This window comes from Protopterus annectens, chromosome 4.part0 (genome assembly GCF_019279795.1).
Source record: "Protopterus annectens isolate FY-2018-M chromosome 4.part0, PAN1.0, whole genome shotgun sequence".
NCBI lineage: Eukaryota > Metazoa > Chordata > Ceratodontiformes > Protopteridae > Protopterus > Protopterus annectens.
This window is the reverse complement of record NC_056733.1, coordinates 467,898,634-467,919,687: the sequence shown is the minus strand read 5'-3', so window position 1 is coordinate 467,919,687 and position 21,054 is coordinate 467,898,634. Positions and strand designations below refer to the sequence as shown.

Genomic DNA, 21,054 nt, shown 5'->3' with positions numbered 1-21,054 from the left:
TGTGTGTGTGTGTGTGTGTGTGTGTGTGTGTGTGTGTGTGTGTGTGTGTGTGTGTGCGCGTGTGTGTGCGTGTGTGTGGGGTGAAGATGACATTAAAAGATTATTCTTGAATAGTATTGTTAAACTTTCCTCTTTCTTCTTTTTCCTATCTGATCTAATGATGATGCATCCTGGGAGCGAGAGTGTTATGTTCTAGCCATGTCAGAATTACAATTACTACATCTGGAGAATGAAAGGCTAACTAGGCATAGAATTCTGGAATTTTATTACATACATTTCTGAGGTTTATGTTAATGAAATGAAAGCCTGTATATTTTGTTGGGTGTTATGCTGTAGAAGAGGTAAAATATTTGTAGTAGGGATAAGGGACTTTTCTGGAAGATTTATTAGACCTGGGTTGTGATGAATGCCTCCAATGAATTTTAGAGTTGGTAGTCTATGATGGATGTGAAAGAACCATTTACATTTGTGTTTATATCTTCATCCTAAACATACCTCTAAAAGTAGCACAAGCAATCTGGATAAAGTCTAAAATAATGAGGGGAAGACCCAACAATAGACAATTTTTAAATATTGCTCTTATAAACTTGGAAAGTTGCTAGAGTAACAGTATCTGTGTTAGTGTACATTTTCTAAAGGATGTGAAGTCTAAAACTCAAATGTATGTGTGTTTAGTGACATCAATCCTCAATGATTTGCCAGAAAACCTCAAATTTTATGAGGAACAGACTAAAAATATAAGGCAGAAATCTGGAGAAGCTGCAAAAATCTGGACACTTTAGAGGTATGATCCTAGCTTATAGTGTATAGCTTTTAACCACTGGTATTTATTTCTAAAAATGTGGCTATAGAGCTGTTAAGTTAGAGGCTATGGTGATACTGATTATGGGTGTGATAAGGGCTTGGGTGTGTAATGTTGCAGAACGCAGTTTGTGAATGTAGAAGGGGTGATGGTAGGCTGTGACACATGTCAACAGTGTGAGAGATAAGACAGTAGATGCATATAGTAGCAGGATTGTGGGAGGCTAAATGAGATATTAGGCTGGTAGTCTTGAGTTGGAGAGAGGTGGGGTGGAGTAAAGAGATTATCATCACTATTGGTAATGGAGAGTATAAAATAGTGGTGACATATTAGACTGTAATGGTTAGTAGACAGAGACAGCAGTAAATTCCACACTTTAATGGTCAGTAGAGGGGAAGAGAGGAAGAGAGTAGTAGGATGTGACAAAGTGGTGAAATAAATAGGGAAAACACAGTGGAGTTAATAAGTTTAAGAGGTGCTAGAAATAGGATGAAGTAGGACGATGGATAAGAATGCAAAGGGGTAGTAAGGGAAGAGCAGTTGGGGAGAAGTCAGATGATAGAGGAAAGGAAAAGAATGGAGAGAGGAGAGTTTTTCTGATGGGAAAAGTAGTTAGTGGGTGTGAGAGAAGGGAAATGGGGTAGAGACAGAAGAGTGGATATATAGCACGCTACGTCAGTCAGTTATGGAACTGACTGATACAGCTATGATAAAGTGTATGCTGAGTTTGGTATCACCCATGCTAGTCCCTGGCCAAACTGTCCTTATTCAATTTAGCCTCCTCTTCTACAGGTTCTTTTTCTTACCTTTGTCCTTTACTGATGCCACACATGTTTAGCAGATACCCTCCATTTGTCATTTAATCCATCTATCCTTTTTTTGGTGCACTGTTTTTGAACAAGTCCTCTGAAGTATATTTAACTATTCACATACAAACAAACTCTGTAGTATTTATCAAAATATACTATTGCCATTAAACTGGTGATACAAATTTACATCAGGCCTCAACCTTCCTTCCTACCCACACTGGCATTCCCCATGGATCCATACTCAGTCCAATGCGGTTTAACATCTTTATTAATGATTTCCACAAACCCGTACCCAATACCAAAACTGTACAATACGCAGATGATTCCACATTAGTCTGCAGCACCTCTAACTTCCCAGAGCTTCAAACAATGACCCAAACTGCATTCTCCACCACTGAAAATTGGATGCTTCAGAGCCACCTCTCACTAAATGCCAATAAATCCAAAATACTATTATTCTCTCCCTCAAAAGATTCCCCTCTTGATAAAAACTCATTCCACATTATTAGCCAAAACAACTCCACTATAGCGGTTGTTCCCTTCGCCAAACTACTTGGGGTCACTTGATGAAGACCTAAAATTCGACACTCACATCCAGCAAAACATTAAGAAAACCCATATAAAACTTGGTATGCTATAAAGGAACATCCACTTTCTCTCTCCTTCCACCAGACAGACTCTTGCCACTACCTTTCTACTCCCCTCACTAATGTATGGCGCTCCTCTATTAACAAACATATCTGGCACGCTCACCTCAAAATTGGAAGTCTAATAAGATTTCTTAATTTGCTACCAAAGCCAAGTACTCCTCCCATCATTGTATCGCCCTTAATTTGTTACACTGGCTTGAAATCTCCAATCACCTAGACTATCTTCAAATTACCACAGCCCACAAACTAATTTTTCAACCCTCTAAGTGCCCTGCACTAGCCAACATCCTTCTACCTTACACCCCTCGGATAACTCTCAGATCTACTCACCAAAACCTAATCTTTGTCCAAAAACCCAATCGCCCCGCTGGTCATCTCCTGCCATCCTTTTCCTTAGCGAAAAAATGGAATTCTCATTCTCTTCCTTCCTCTCTAAGGACTTGTGCAAACTTTGAAAACTTTAAATCTCAGCTACATTCCTACCTTTCCTCTAACAGGAAATGCAGCTGCATTCTCCCCACCTAGTCCTATAATTCTCTCTCCACCTCTAAACCCCTGGCTAGCTACGATTACTAGCTAACCAAACATAATTGTACATATTGTAAACATCTAAATTGTACTATGTACCTAAGAAAGATGCCTGCTCTCTAACATGAAATGTAATTGTAAATTGTTCTTTACTAAGATTGTACCTGTATCTAAACTATGTAATGCAGAGCTTTTCTCCCCGGGCCTCCACTGAAAATGGGCTCCCTGAGGCCAGTGGACCTCCCCAGTCATCAAACTGGAAATAAAATAATAAATAAAATAAAGCCTACAATTTTCTTGGCTGTCACCATTACTTCCTGCAATAGATTCTTGCTCTGTGTAAGTAAAGTGGGAAACAGACTATAAATACACAAATAGTACTTACCAGTTTTTGTAAAACAGATGGGCTGAATGACAGAAACGCCTGCAGATTATGCCATCCGAACTCAATGTTTCGTAAAATATCTTTGAGAGTTTCATCCTCCAAGTTCAAGCTTTTCATACCACTTTCTATTCTTTTGGCTACTCTGTAAACTTCTGTCACTCCTAAGTGCAGAACAGGAAAAGGTCACATTTTGTAGATTGTTTAAAGGTATATAAAGAATGAACATAAATTACAATAAAGCAACATAAATTAAGTTATTTAGAAAAACAGACAACCATCTTAGAAAGATACAGCAGTTGAAAGAGAAAATACCTTTTTCCTATCAATCAGAGCAGAAATATAGCCACAAATTTCATTGCTGCATTCATATGATCATACTCTTGCACCAGCCACACTTAAAAAAACAAGATAATTTCATGTGCAAACTGAATAAGCCTAAGTTATGTAAAACTCTGTTTTATCTGTTATGTGTGCATGTACGTCTTATACACACATATATAAATACATATGTGCAGATGTACTCACCTAACGACTGAGGTCCCAACAGTCCTGAATCTAAAACTCAGACATACCCTGATCAGATGCATATAATAAAGAAGTGTAGAGATTTAGGATTGTTTTGCAGGTGACATCCCCCCCACACCCCTCTCTGATATTCACTTTCCAAGTTAGTACCACTTTGAATTGGAACTTCGGTTTCTATGCACCTGTTAAATGGAATATCAGACTAAGAATAACTAGGTGGCAGGAATCTGGGGACACAGAATAATTTACCAGCCCTGCAGAAACACATATTTATGTTTTATGTTGGGTCTACTTGATATGGCTGACATTTCAAAATGTTAAAAATCATATGGCCGAGACCATATGATCAACATTCGAAATGTCAACCATACAAAAAAAACAAACAAAAAAAAACATAAAAAAAATCTTACCTTCACACTGCAACCAGGGGGGGCTATGCCCTCCTGCACCCTCCATGGGGTGCTCCACCCCCCACACCCCCCAGAACTTAAATATACCAACCCCAAGATTGCACTACAGTGCAGAAGATGGAAATCTTTCCACTCCGCACTGTTTGCAGATCCCGGTTCCACATGGTTGTCATTTCGAATGTCGATCATATGGTCTCGGCTATATGGTCTTCGACATTCTGAAATGTTGACCATGTGAAGGGGCCCACGTTGTTCTTAGCATGGCTCTTTATAGCTCTCTAAAATAATGTCTTTTAAATTAAACTATTAAATGTGACAGTCCCAAAAGTGAAAAGTGCTGCCTGGGGCGGATCGTCCCTCTCTCTTAATATACCTATAGTTTATCTTGTGTGGAGTAAAGATACTCTAGTCTCCACTGAATAACAGCCATTGTCCCAGTGCAATTGCATGGAAATGCAAAATGAATATTCTGTTAATCCATTAGGTTTCTTTTCTATGTTAGTAGTGTCTACTATGATTGTTAGTTTTTATTTTATTTAAATCTAAAAATGTCTTTACTTATACATTTGATAACAGAGTGGATAAACTGGTCAAGTAACATTTTTCAGCCATAACCCAGTCAAAAGGCATGAGAAGTAGTGTAAATGTATAAATTTGTGTTGGAACATATGATTAAAAGTACGCAGTTGAAAAAGTAAAAAAAAATAAATAGTGAAAAAATTGATAAAAAATGTAATACATGCATCATTTACAAATGTATACAAATTGAGAGCATTAGAGGAGTAAACGGAGAAGAATCCAAATACAAAGTATAGGACAGCCAATTGGGCGACTTGTCAGCCCACTATGCATGTCCATGACATCCAAGGGGTAGTGGTCAATGGGCCTTGCAGCTGATGTTTATGCTTTTATGTGCAATGTAGTCATAGACTGTTCCATTTGTAGACGGCATTTCCATGTGTTCCCCTATCTACCAGTGGATTGTACCATGGAGCATGTGCTTGGACAAATTCTGAAACTCTTACCTCTCAAGGAAAGGTGAGCAGGCTTAATCCTCGCCATTCCACTCCTCTCCATGCCAGTTCCAACAGGTACCTGAGCCACTCGTTGAACTAAAGTCACCTGTGTCATGGTCATGGCTTCAACCCTGTGAAGAAGCTGAGTTGGTTAGGGTGAATGTAGGACGTGAGGAACTTTATTGAAACAGTAGCACTGAATTTCATCACATCAGAGCACTTTCAGTGCCTGTTTGGAAGAGGAGATGGAGGGTGAGTCAATAATGTAATGACCAATGCTGTACTAGATGTCATGAGATAGTTTAAGGGGCATTTAGTACAGCATAGTATGAATGGGTGGCCTTATAAAGAAACTAAAAACACACGGAGTATTTCAGTGCAAAAATTCACAAGTAAACAGCAAAAATCACTGAAAATGGAAGAGCCATGACTCACAGGAGGTAAAAAGCACCACAATCCTTTCCATGGCAAACACAAACCACACAGTTAAAGCAGAAAGAACATTAAACGCTTTGACGAATCACTGCATTCTTCATCCCAGCATGGACTTCATCAGATAAAGGATAAAAAAAAAACTGTATTGTTATCTGAGCCTCTCTGAGAGACAGAGGAAGTGATCCAGGAGACAACAATAATTAAGAAAAAGTAGTTTGTAGATGATAGTGGCTAAAATAAGGGAGGCTCTAAGCCTGATTGGAATGGTATTTCCTGAGATGGCTAAATGACATTGGTTTTGTCCTTGGATGTGAGAGGTTAATAAAAGTAGCAAATTTTACTGAGGGCTTTGTAGTTTTTAAAGTTATCCAAAGCAATGATGGGAAGACAATATTCAGCAGTCAACAGTCAAGAATCAATACACACATCTGTGTCTCAACAAATAGACCCTTAAGGCAAAACACATCAAATGTCTTGGTCATAGGTGACTTTATACTGAGATACACAGATGTCTCCCTCACCAGACTGGACAAGGAGAGGGTCACGATCAGCCGCCTGTCAAGTGCCAGGATCCGACAAATCACGCATGTACTCAAGTCAGTCAGCAAGTACCGTTACAACTCTGTCATAGTTCATGTCACAGTGAATGACCTGAGATGTACCACTCTGGACTACATGAAGACAGACATGATGGAACTCTCTGATTATGTGTTGCAGACAAGTTATGTCCCTAGCCCAAAGCAATATCCTACACTCACCCAGGATGATGCCACTATATAAAGAAAAAATGATTGACTTCAACAATTGGCTCAGCTTCTGGTGGCAGTCCAGGAGGATCCAGTATCTGTCAGCCTGGGAGGATATGGTAGACAGACCTCACTGCTTTGGGAGAGATGTTCTGCACCTATCCCCCATAGGCTTTCGGATACTGGCAAAGACGCTTGCCTGCCCATAGTGCCTTTTTTAGACAATGTCAAAACAACAAATATTCCAACATGACAAAATATGAATTGAGACAAACTCTGGGTTGTGCTGCTTAATGCTAGGAGTTTAAACACAAAACTGCACAACCTGGAAGCACTCCTTACCTTGGAGGATGCTGATATCTGTGCAGTTACTGAAACATGGTTCAAGGGTGGTGAGAGCACCCAAGCCATGCAAGGCTGCAATGCCTTCCACACATTCAGATCTCAAAATGAGCATGAAGGAACCAAAGGTGGAGGTATATCCATCTTCATTAAGACCAAATAAACTTCAAAACAGGTCAGATAGTGCAACTCTCTTGAACTCCTACACTTCCAATTAACTACTGGGAAAGTAACATGCCACATCATTGCTAGCTATAGATCCCCTACCATGAACCAGGATAAGTACACTACCTACCTCGATTTACTGGAATCCCTCACCATACAACCCAACACCTTAGTCATGGGAGATTTCAACTATCCTTCCATAGACAGGGGGCATACACAAGCAAAAACATGCTTGTCCAAAGGTTCTTGGACTTTAACACAAATGCTCTGGAACACATAGTCTGCACCCCCCCCCCCACTAGGGGCTCTAATGTTCTGGACATAGTACTCACCAACATTGCGGGGGGTCACTGTACTTCCCCATGAGTGATGCCCTCTCTGGTTAGGTAAGACCACAAATCAGTCTCATAACTGTGATGTATGATGCCCCTGATCTGGGCCAGTAATCAAGAATTCTAAATCCTTACCATTGACACTGACGAGGGACGTTCACTTGGAACAAAAAAAGATACACACAGTATTTCCAGATGCAATTCTCCACACCAAGCACAACTTCCCTTAACAGCACACAGGGAACACACACAGTCAAGTGGTTGGGTTTCCCCCTCTCTCTCTCCAGGCCCCCAGTAAGACTCCCCAGTGGCACAGCTGTAGAGTTGAGTTCTCAGCTGAGTTTTCCAAGCCAAGTCCTCCTTCACCCTCTCTGTGAAACCAGTGCTGTGTGCCCCTGTTCCAGGTAGCCGACACACACACACACACACACACACACACACACACACACACACACACACACACACACACACACACACACACACCCCTCGGAAAGGTTGTTACAGATTTACTAGCTATGCCCAGACTACAAAGTAGGTACTGCCACCAGAACACTCCAATGCCAGCTACTCTAAGGATCCTACAAGGTATCCAATTATACTGATTAAACTTAATGCTAATACAAATGATAGTGATTGCCCAATGCAGCAAGGCTTTCAGAAGTGGCCACAGTGTCACAAAATAGATACAAGTACTCTCAAAAGGTTAAATATTCTCTAAAGACCAGCCACAATGAAAAGTTTAAATATATTTAATAATAGATAATAAAAGAACATTACAATACTAAATATCTATTTACAATAAACACCAGTTTCAATCACAGGAAATATTAAAAATAACACAAATGGATAAATTCACACAGATACAGAAAAACAGTAATTAACTAATCATTACTGTTCCCTGGTTACTTACTAAAGCAAGGCAAGATGAAGTGGGTGAATAATCCTTCTTTGGCAGGTTTCAAAAACAGAATTCCCTATTACTTCTGTCTCATCTAGTATTAAAACATCATTTTGGTGCTGGATTACAGAATGACATCATATACATCTGGCCATCTGACTATGGTTTCAACACTACCCCCTTTGCTTAAATGAACAAGAATTAGCAAATATGTGTTACTATACACACAGATAGAGCTTTGCTTTGGTGTGTTATAGCATCTGGAAGCTATAAAACCATTTCAAAACTAGCAATTAGTTCACCCCCAAGGACAATGCAGTAGGATTCTTAGTCCTGGTTTTCACAGACATTTCGTCTCTGGTTGCAATCAGAACTGTAAGATACAATCTTTATGTCCTAAACCAGGTAATTTAATTACAGACTTTTTTTCAAAGTTAGCAGGAGTGAGATTAACATCTTCTCTTCCAGTATCATCTGTTACAATATATTCATTTCAACAGTTACAATACAGTCTGCCATACTGGTGTATTTGTTTTCTGTCCAGCAGGACCCACTGTTGGTACATTTTTAACACAAGCAGCTTTACAAATACATTTTCAAACACAAGCATATGTACAAATCAGTTTGATATACAAATGACATATAATTCTTTACAAAACTCCAGCCAGCTATACTGGCATATGTTACATATCCACTGCACTACCTCTCTTGGCATAGCTGGCAATACCTCACATCATCACAATAACTACTAGAACTGATACACTCACAGGAACAAAAATTATAAAAAACTTCACCAAAGCTAACTACAGCATACTAAACAATTGTATAAAAAGCTTCATACCACCCACAATCACAGACACCAATGATCGCTATGCAGACACCAATGATCACTATGCAGAAGTGTATGCAAATGCCCTGTACAAACTCTTAATTGACTGCATAAACTCTGTTGTACCTGACTGGATCAAAACCAGGTCTTTCCATAAAAACAAGCACCATGGTGGACCAAGTGTAAACAGATTATATAACAAGAGGAAGAAACTGTTGTCCAAAAGCAAGAAGGATATCACTCGGCAGAGGAAGCGTTCCCTCTGGGATATCACTCGGTCGAGGAGTAGCTCCTTCCCAAGCCTAAAGTCTACTAAAGTACATTACAAAACTAAAATCATATCCCTAGCCAAGGATAATCATAAGGCATTCCCTAACTATGTCTGAGGTCTAAAAGGGAATGCCCACCTATGTGCCAAACTGGTTGTAGATGGGATCACTCATACTACACCAGAAGATATCGTCAACCTGCTAGCTGACAGATTCTCCCCAAACTTCACCTCCCCCATCCTCACCTACCATACCCCAAAGCATACCTGACACCAGCCCCTGCATAGTATCTCTAGAGAACAGGTCATCTCTGCACTCGCCAAGACCAAAAACACGGCCTCAGTGGGACCAGATAATATCCCAAGTGATTTACTAAACTATCTAAAACAAGGCCTAGCAGACCCACTTGGCATTCTCATTAGTAAGAGCTTGAGAACTGGCTATGTTCCTGCAGAATGGAGAAAAGCGACAGTAATTCTCTTGCATGAAGGGGGGCCATCAACTGACTTTAGGAACTAAAGAACCATAAGTCTAACCAGCCTCATCTGCAAGGCCATGGAAAGAATTATCAAGGACCTTATCAACAAGGACATAGGTGACTTCCCAACACTGAACCCAGCCCAGTTTGGCTTTGTTAAGGGTAGACCCTGCTTATTAAACCTGGTATAGACTTCTTTGAGAATGTCACCAAAACCATGGATGAAAGTAAGACAGTGTGCACAGCCTACCTCGACTTTGCCAAAGCTTTTGACACAATTCCCCACTCTAGCATCATTTGAAAAACTCTCTCAGATAGGGAGTAACCCTTGTGTTACAAAATGGGTAGCCAATTGGTTCACTGACAGAACACATACTGTCAAAACTGGTGACTCCACTTAGACCAGTAGACCCATCACCAGTGCATTACCACAGGGGTCTGTACTGAATGTCATCTATTTCTCAGAAGTCCAGTCCAAAGTAGACAGCCTTTGGCTCACCAAGTTCACTGAGGATTCTCCCAATGATATTAACATATTATAGGAAGGGCTAACACAAACAATTGATTGGTGCCAGAGCCATGGTCTAAAATTAAATGCAAAAAATGCATTATTACTGGCAAAATACAATTCCCTACAAATTACAATATTGACAACACTGCCTCGAGTTCCAACCCAGTGGTGCAAGACTTGGGAACACAGGTTGATAGCAATCTGAACTTAGACCACCAAGTTTCCACAGTGGTCAGAAAAGCCTTCTAAGTAGTGCACCTCATAAGCAAGGGCATAGAGTCCAGGTCAAGGGATGTTACAATTCCACTGTACTTGACCCTCATCAGACCACTAATACAGTATAATGCACTGTTTTGCATGCACCTCACCAGACACCTGAAACAGCTGGACAGACCTCAGAAGTTTCTCACTAAGAAAATACATGGACTCCAAACCTGAAAGCCCTGTCACTTTACTTTGTATCTTGTAGGCTGCTGAGAGGTGACTTGTGCCTGGCCTACTTCAACCCTGCCCTATTGAAAATACTGCACATCCACAAGTCAAACAGCTCAAGAGTCACTCACACTAGGGATATCAACCTAGCTTGTGACATTAGCACATCATGCTGGACAGACAGATGCGTCTCCCAGAGACTGCTGCTTCTCTGGAATAGACTCCCTTATTCAATTAAAACAGAGTTCCTCAATGACCATATTCAAATGCAACGTAGATAATTGGGAGACCACCAATTCACCTCTGAGGTGGCACCCATGCCCCTCATAGACAGGGACAGCTAGTGTTGATCACAGACCCTCTCCGTTCATAAATTCATTCTGCGAACTACCCAAAAGAACAAATGGGCATACTTGAGATTAACATGGCTAGGCTTGTAAAGGCTCTAGGGCCACTAGCCTATTAACTTCCTATGAACTTATGAACCTATATGTTTAGGGATGAGAATGTTTTTTGTCTATAATAAAATGGTGTCAGGTAAGAGAAGCTGAGTAATCCTATAAGGTATATTAAGATATGGGAGCACATTAGATGCAGTAAATTTGGTGTGTGTGTGTGTGTGTGTGTGTGTGTGTGTGTGTGTGTGTGTGTGTGTGTGTGTGTGTGTGTGGTAAACACTATGCTATGCTCTAGAAGGATATTAATACTTATAAACTTGATCACTTGGTTTGTTGGTAGGATCTTTAGAGATATCAATACTATAGTTTTCATTTTAGAAGAATTAATTTTGAAATTGTGTTGAAAAAAATAAAGAAAATGTTTCTAAAGTCATCTTGAACATTGCTTGCAAAGTTGTAAAACCAGTGGAGGAGTTAATTAGGAGTTCACCAGTGCAGTGAGTTGTACTCATTTTATAAAACTCATGGGGGAGATAATTAACAAATAAAGAAAAACAAATAGAGCCAAATACTGAACGTTCTGAAATGACACAGGAAAGGTGAGCTCTAGAAGACATTGCAAAGAAATTTAACCTGAAGATATCTTTGTGAGACAGTTTGAGCCAACATTTTGATGAGATAGTTAATAAATAGGAAGATCATGGTCTGCGGAGAAAAAAAGCTTTTTTAGGTCCACAAAGACTGCAGCTATGAGAAGTCCTCTGTCAGAGGTGGAAAAGGTCATATTAGTACCTAGAAAGAGAACTGTAGTGGTATTATAGGAAGGCTAAGACCATGATGTTGAGGAGACATGATATTTGTCTTGAAGTATAACATCTGCTTATAAAGAATTTGTTCAGATGTTTTAGTAATGGAAAGGTTAGTAATTGTCTATAACTCATCTTACACTTTGTGCCTATAAGCTTTTTCTTTAACCATAGTAGTCTTACTGCCTCCTAACTGTGCTTGTTGCTCCACTGCTTTTCTGAAGCTTCACTCTTTTTTCTATAATGCAAGCATTTTACAGGCATTTTGTTTTCTACACTATTGCTGTTGAATGTTTTTTGTTATATCAGATGTACCTTGTTATATTTTTCAATTGTTCTTGGTTACAAAACATTTTAGTTGTACTTTGTTACAGTTTTGTCCCAAGAAGTGCCTGTAAATGGTCCACAAGGATCAGTGTGCCACTCTGGTTAACAAATGGAAATGGAATAAGCAGATTATTTATTTAATTAATTATTTGGTACAAAATGGCCACTTTGTGGACGGGGGGTTAAGGGTGTTAGAAATGAGGATGATAGTGGCAGCTTTTCATTATGTGAAAATATCAGTAGTAAAAGACAGATGAAATATGAATGCCAGAGGGTCACAAAGATGATTAGTAAACTTTCTGAAGAAATGAAGATGGCAAAATGAAAAGGTTTTGATAGGCAACTGAATTAATTTTCAAACAGCATTAGAAGAGGTGTGACAAAACTCAAAGGGGCTATAAAAGACAGTTCAAATGAGTAAAGAACTGTTTTACTTATTTACTTGTCCCTTTCCAGGAATCCCTCTAACTTCTCTATTCACAGATCCCTCTGCCCTCTCATAACATATAAGCTATATAGAGAAGTAGAAGGACAGATAGGATTAAGATAGCAGGAAACAGTGCTATGGGGTCTCTGGAGTGTCCAACTGTTTTTTTTTTCACATCAGATTAGTAGGTTTCAGGGTCACCAATGCAGGATTGCTCTTGATTTCTGCAATAAGTGGATTTGACTGCGCTGATCGTAATTCTAGTTTAAATTCTAAGACCAACAAAGAGTAAATGGTTAAATGTTAAAATGGATTACTGGAAAAGTCACAGTCTCAAGACCTTGTCTCTGCATTTGATTTTCTTTTTAAATTCAAGTGTGAGCCAAGGGCAATTTGCTATACATACCCTATGTGTTATGAGGCAGTAGAGAGAGCCCTGAATAGAGTAGAAAATTAAGTCAAATAATTCAGAAGTAGAGACGTTATCTGACAGAGATCTTCAAGGGCCGATTTTGGCAAAAAAAAAAAAAGAAAAAAAAGCACTGGCTAGATATTAAGTCAGGTAACGGATTGTTTAAAAGACGAGGAAGCAGTAAAAGTTGTGTGGCCAGACAGAAATAAAGTAGGGTGGGGCTTTTGTAAACTAGCATCCATGAGGTGAATTAGTAAGGAGGTCAAGAAGAGCATCGTTGGGGGAAGGTGGACTGGGTCATGTTGGTTCAGAAATAATTTGTGTGAAAATTAATAGTCCTATACTTGTTTAAGATAAGTGTGTTCAGATCCAGATCAAAGTCCATAAGGAGAATAATTTTTTAACAGATTCAAGGAGAAAACTTTTCCAGTGTGATGTTAAGTGTAGACAAGAAGAGGGTGAGATAAATAGAGAGGCCACATAAGTATTAGTTACATTATCTGGGGATCCATTTAGGGTCATTTCTGATTGTGGAAATAAATTGGGTTAAAGTCTGGACAACTGAGGTTTCTTTCCAGTAGAAGCATTACTCCATGACTTGGTTTGAAGACTGCATAACTACTGCTACATACAGGACAGCAACTGTTAAGAAAACTTTTTTTTTTCACTGCTACTGTGGAGCCTTTTTCCCCAGAACTCTAGGCTGAAAAAGGGCATCTTCCTAGTCAGACTATCAAACAAACAGAAGATACAGACAAATAGACATTTGGAAAGAGGAAGTGAGGGATCACCTTTTAGCTACATTTCAACTGGACAGAAAATCCCATGCTTCAAAGTTACTGACAGACTGTTTTGTATCTTACCAAATTACAGGCAGTCAAGCAAGGATTCCAGACCATAAAGACTCCCAAGCGAAATAATGAAGCTGGAAGAAAGCGCTCATTCGTTATTTCAATAAAAGGTCGTATTGGGAGTCTTTATAGTCTGAAATCCTTGCTTGACTGCCTAGAGTGCAGTAGTGGTTCAACAGTGTGGATTTTATTTATGTTTTGTATCTTAAGTATTTAAAATGGCTTTAACTGGAGCAGTCATTTAATATTATAAATGATGCTTTTCCTCTCAACTCTGTACCAAATAAAAATGGATCAGCAAGCTAGATGTACCCAGATAAATTAAAATAAATTGATTGATCAACTTCTAAATAAATATTTCTAAGACATAATATTTCTGAGATATTCTTAGGAAAATATGTACTTGTCTGACTTCACAAAGTCAGCCTGGCTGCATTCTTCAATTATGGTATGGGCTGCAGATGTAGTTTTACATCTTAGATGATTATGCATTCAAATCAAAAAAGATAATCAGATATTACTGTGCGGTAGGAACACTGAAATGCTGATATAACATGTAAAAATTATTATTATATACCGTCAATTACATACTTTAATTTTGAAAACAAGTAATCCAAAGACGAACGTATAAAATCACCACACAGACAAAGCAAAGCTTCCCTCGCAATGCAGGACAAGGATACCACTGCAAGGTAATACGAGCTTTTGTTCCCTTTATTCAACAAACCGGAACTTCATCAGATAAAAGCACCTTACACACATCCTCCTTTTATACAAACTCCAATTCTCATCAACTACTAAAAATCCTTTATACTTACAGTGGATATAAAAAATTTACAGACCCCTGTTAAAATGCCATGTTTTTGTGATATAAAAAAATGAGACCACAATAAATCATTTCAAAACTTTTCCCACCTTTAATGTGACCTATAACCTGTACAATTCAATTGAAAAACAAACAAATCTGTTAGGGGAAAATATAAAAAAAAATAAAAAATGTACAATAAGCTGGTTGCATAAGTGTGCACACCCTTAGACTAATACTTTGTTGAAGCACCTTTTGATTTAATTACAACAGTCAGTCTTCTTGGGTGCACACCTGCAATCAATTAAAGAAACTGACCAACTCCAAATAAAGTTCAGCTGTCCTAGCAGGATTTTCCTGACATTTACTCAGTTGCCTGCTACAGCAAATGCCATGGTTCGCAGAGAACTTACAAAACATCTCATTGTTGAAAGGTATCAGTCAGGAGAAGGCTACAAAAAATTTCCACATCATTGGATATACCATGGAACACAGTGAAGGCAGTCATCAAAAAGTGGAGAAAATATGGGACAACAGTGATGTTGCAAAGAACTGGATGTCCTTCCAAAATTAATGAAAAGACCACATGAAAACTGGTCAGGGAGGCTGCCAAGAGACCTATGGCAACACTGAAGGAGCTGCAAGAATTTCTGGCAAGTACTGGTTGTGTACTACATGTAACAACAATCTCCCGTATTCTCCATATGTCTGGGCTATGGGGTAGGATTGCAAGACAGAAGCCTTTTCTTACACAGAAAAACATCCAGGCCAAACTGAAATTTGCAAAACAATACATCAAATCTCCCAAAAGCAAGTGGGAAAATGTGTTATGGTCTGATGAGACCAAGGTTGAACTTTTTGGCCACGATTTCAAAAGGTACATTTGGCCCAGAAACAACACTTCACATCACCAAAAGAACACCATCCCCATGGTGAAGCATGGTGGAGGCAGTATCATGCTTTGGGGTTTCTTTTCTTCAGCTGGAGCTGGGACTTTAGTCAAGGTGGAGGGATTTATAGTTCCAAATACCAGTCACTTTTGGCCCAAAACCTTCAGACGTCTACTAGAAAGCTGAAGATGAAGAGGAATTTTACCTTTCAACATGACAATGATCCCAAGCATACATCCAAATCAACAAAAGAATGGCTTTACCAGAAGAAAATTAAACTTGTGGAATGACCCAGCCAGAGTCCAGACCTAAATCCAATAGAAAATCTGTGGGGTGACCTGAAGAGGGTTGTGCACAAGAGATGCCCTCGCAATCTGACAGATTTGGAGCACCTTTGCAAGGAAGAGTGAGCAAATATTGCCAAGTCAAGATGTGCCATGCTGATAGACTCCTACCTAAGAAGACCGAATGCTATAATTAAATCAAAAGGTGCTTCAACAAAGTTTTAGTTTAAGAGCGTGCACACTTATGCAACCAGCTTATTGTACATTTTTTATTTTTTTATATTTTTCCCCTAACAGATTTGTTTGATTTTCAATTAAATTGTACAGGTTATAGGTCACATTAAAGGTGGGAAAAGTTTTGAAACCATTTATTGTGGTCTCATTTTTTTATATCACAAAAACCTGGCATTTTAACAGGGGTGTGTAAACTTTTTATATCCACTGTATACACATTTAAAAAATATGTCATTTCCTTTTGTAGAACACTTAAAAATAAAATACAGTGTTATAAACTTTTAACAACATTTGCAACAGTCTTTAGTGGTCAACAATAAATACTGTCATAACATCCTACCTAGTTGGATGAAATATATATATATATATATATATATATATATATATATATGTGAATACATATCCTATCCCCTTCCTGATGTTGTGGAGAATATCTCTCTAAACCCTGTCTGCTTTTAAAGCCAACAAACTACTAATGGACATCCTATCATTAATACCAGGAAAGCATGTGGCATTTAATAAAACCTGCCAATGTATTTCCCTGCAGTCCAAAATACTTGCCCAATCCCCCCTCGTTCCTATCTTGACACCTTTTCCAGTGCACAAAAGAGGAATTTTCTAAAATTATTACATTTTACACTATGTCTATATAAAGCATTTGACCTGTCCTGTTTTTTTATTGCATAGGTATGCTGGTAAATCCTCTCAGTTGATTTTCAGTTTTCCCGATGTAAAAAGCGGTACAAGTCTGGCATAAAGCCACATATACCACCCCCTAGTATTACAATTGCAGTTCCCATGCATTGGTAACACCCTTTTGTGTCCTTCAATGACCACATTTCTGGTTTCATAAATATATCTACATTCCTTACATGTGTGACACTTACCTATCCTCCCCATGGGGACACAACTTTTGTTGTGATTCCTTTCAAACATATTCTTCATGTTCATTCCCCTTCTAAACACTATTTTCAGGGTTTGTCCCAATTTCTCGGTTAAACCAAATGCCCCAAACGCACAACTCCAATTCTTTTCCACAATTTGTCTCACTTTTGGGGAATAGTGGTCATATGTTAACACACAACAAGTAGAACTATGTTCATTGTTTTCTCCCATCTCACTCTCAGCGTTTCTCAATAGAGGGGTGTACATATCTGCTGTCTTGCTAATAATGTAGGATTCCTGCTTTTCTAATAATGATGTGGAATATCCTCTTAACCTGAGCATTTCTTTTAATTTCTCAAGTTCTACTTTGAACTTTTGTTCCTCTGTAATTAACCTGGATAATCTTATCATTTGGCCTTTCACCAAATTCCTTTTTTTGCCAAAAAGGATGGTCACTTCCAAAGTGTAGGATACTATTAGAGTATGTCGGTTTCCTATATATGGATGACTCAAAGCATCTCTCACTCCTATATTTGTATATATGGACTTATAAATATTTGATGCCCTCCTCTTTCACACTACTTGTAAATGTTAAAGTCTGCGGTATTGTTGATGTAATTAACAAAATCTGGGATTTCATTTATCTCCCCTTCCCACAACACCAAAATATCATCCAAAAACCTGCAATACTTATAGATGTACTTCATATAGTCTGAACCAAACACAAATTTAGTTTCCCACTGACATAAAATATTAGCAAAAATGGGGGCCACTGCTGCCTCTATCGCTACCCCTTGAATTTGTTTGAAATACTCCCCCTGGAACCAAACAAAGTTATTCATTAATACCAATTCCATCAGGGTGGACAAAATATAAATAGAGTCCTTTGAAAATTTAGAACCCACATTCAAAGCTTCCTCAAAAAATTCCATCCCCTCTTCATGTGGAATTGTCAGAAAGTCTTCTATATCAATACTGAGAAATATGATATTCTCCTTGTACTCACTTTTAACTAAACATTTTAACAAATGCCACGAATTCTTGAGCACATGCTTCTTCCCTTTAAAATATTCCTTTAAATGGTAATCCACTAGCTTGGCTATAGGTTTGGTCTTAGACCTCCTTGCCACCACTATGGGTCTCATTCGTGGATTTTAAAATATACGTAAATATTAAACAAAACAAAAATGATTGGCACTAAATAAGGTACAGTGCTAGAAAGGGTATACAAATGTGCATAAATACAATCAATCATGTACAAAAGGCAACATAGGTCTAAGATAATAAAAATAATTTGCTTATATTGAAGCTACAACACATTCATCATTAATGTATCACTGAACATATGCTTATAGGATAACAGTACTTGGGATTTACTGTATACTGAAAAAGGTAAAGAAAACAGGAAAGCTACAATAATCATTTACATTTAGTTATTTGTTTATGAGAAATGACAAGTAAACTCCAAGTGTAGCATATTTTCACACTTCAGGAGGGAAATTATCCATTAACTTAGAGCCAAAAACAGAAAAAAGTCTGAGCCAACAAATGTAAGTCTTAGCATGTGAAGAGAACTAAGGCGGTCATGACTTATGACTGATAGTAGGAAGGGCAATACATAGCTGCAAAGAGGGTAAGGTCCAACTTAAACAGGCTAGGTAACGATGATCTCAAATACACTGTCTATCCTGTCCTATCAGGGACATAGCTAGGATTTTTGGAATTGTATACCAACTTCAGAATGAACCCACTGTAAAGTAATAGTGCAGTGTAACTAAGTAATACCTACAAGACTTGTATGTATATGAAATATCACATGGGTAGTGTAACTAAGTAATACCTACAAGGCTTATATGTATATGAAATATCACATGGTTCTTTCTTGCCTTGTACTTGCTGTCTTGCTAGTAAAGAAAATGAATACATCCATACCATCTCCCATCTGCCTGTTTTAACTATCAGGTCTGAAATCTTTCAGTGCAGGTGTTAAAGCATCAGATAGGAGGTGGCACTAAGTGAAGATTTGACTTTTACCAACAACTGGCAAAAGTATGCAAAATAAAACATTTATATGGCATATTTTTACTTGATTTAACTACTACTAATGAATGTAGACAGAAGGAACAATAAAACTGTCAAAAAGTTTCCGCTAGACTACCAAAGAATTGAGATTGTTTTAGATATTGATGATTTTATATATATGTTTCTATATCAGAAAAGTTTAATCCTTCCTGTTTCCATGGTCTGATATGATGTATTAAAGCTATTCCGTTTCTTTTGGGAAAGCATAAAAATTTTATTCGGCATTAGTTTATTTCTTTGAGTATATTCCTTTCTGGTAACAATTACCAAAGCTATATATAGAATCTTGGGTAGTAAAACCATTTTTCTTAACTGTAGTCTATCTTCAAATGTTAGTATTATTTTATTCCACTTTTCCACAGAGATTTTAATTGTATTGATGACATTATGTAGTTTTTTGAGACTAATTCATTATTATCCTTGCATAACTCAATTCCTAGATATTTTAAGATAGATTCTTGTTTCCCTATAATGTGATTCCTCTTCATCTGCAATTTTTTTTTAATTTAAAAATAAAAACAATTTGATTTTGATTTATTAAAATAGAGTCCTGAAGTCCTGTAAAATGTGTCAATTAAAATATCTAATTATTCTAATGTCTCTTTTGTATTGGATAATGTAAATGATACGTCATCATCAAAGAGCATTACTTTAGAATTGTAATGTCCATAAACATTACTGCTATGATTTTTATATCGTTATGTATTGAATCTGCCAATATTTCAATATCCAAAGCAAATAGAATTGGTGACATGGGACATCCTTGTTTAGTACCCCTTTTTATATGTACAGATTCAGAGGTGAAAGGATCTAGCTTAACATACACTAAATTATTTGCATATGTATTCTTTTGTAGATGAAAAAAGGAAGGAGGAAATTCAAATAACACCAGAATTTTGAATAAATAGTCCCAATTTAGGGAATCAAAGGCTTTCTCTATATCTAAGCCAATTATGAGTGTTTATTTTCCTTATCAACATAATCTATAAGAGAAATTATCATTTTAATATTGTCATGTGTGTGTCTATGATATACAAATCCAGTTTGATTATTTATTGTTTTGGATAGTGGTATTTTCATTCTGTTAGTTAATATTGTCATAAATATATTATAGTCATTATTTAATAATGATATAGATCTATATGAGGTTTGGGGATTTGTTTTCACTTAGGATTGCTGTGATTAAGGAATATCTCCAAGAGGGTGGTATTAAAGCTTGTGACTGAATTTCTAATAGAGTTTTATGTAAGAGGGATAGTATTCTTGAAGGAAAAAGTTTATATATTCCCATAATTATGCCATCTATACATGGAGCTTTATTATTTTTACCTGTTTTTATTGGATCTGTAATTTCTTTGTAGGATATGGGTGCTTGCAGATCTAGTTTTAATTTTTTTGGTATTTTTTTATTATTAGAACATTTTTCATCTAGAGTTAATTGATTGATATGTATGGTTTCCTTTTGGAAATGTTCCATATAGTGATTTATATAGGCATCAAGAATGTCACCTATATCCGAGACATTTTCCCCTTTCTTTTCATGGAAGATGCTTTTAATGTTATTAGCTTTTGAATGCATTTTCATTCTTGTGGATAAATTGTGTAGATATTTGGGAGAAGTGGCCAAGGTATTCATTTTTAGTTTTTCTAAAGCTAAACTAGTTTTATGTTAGAATTTAATTGTATTTATTGTTTAATACTTCTACTTTTTTCATCTCCAAATGATTTTCATTTTTTCAGCTTTTACTGACAAAAGTTTGGATTGTAGATCTAATAATTCAGAATCCCATTCTCTGATTTTTTTTTATACCAAGTTAGGGTTTTACCATATATGTAAGCTTTTAATGAGTCCCATATCATTATTTTATTTTTCTGTGTGGTGTAATTAATATCTAAGAAGAACTGAAATTCAGATAATAACCAGGGTTTGAACTCTTTAATTTTAGTTATATATGCTGGAATTCTGGAGTTAAAGATTAATGGTTTGTACCCATTTTGAAGTTTTAGTATCAATGAATTGTGGTCTGAAAAGGCACAGGGGTGATTGAGAAATTAATGATTTTAGAGCGCAAGTCATGGGCAGCAAATATT

At 37.4% G+C, this 21,054-nt stretch overlaps 1 protein-coding gene across 1 annotated transcript in view; it reads right to left on the bottom strand.

Moving 5' to 3' along the window:
• Positions 1 to 21,054, bottom strand: part of LOC122799379 (synergin gamma-like) — a 111,022-nt gene that overhangs the window by 51,414 nt on the left and 38,554 nt on the right. The window contains exon 4 of the mRNA XM_044068387.1: positions 3,175 to 3,335. Coding sequence (XP_043924322.1) covers positions 3,175 to 3,335 — 161 coding nt within the window. The remainder of the gene's footprint in view (positions 1 to 3,174; positions 3,336 to 21,054) is intronic.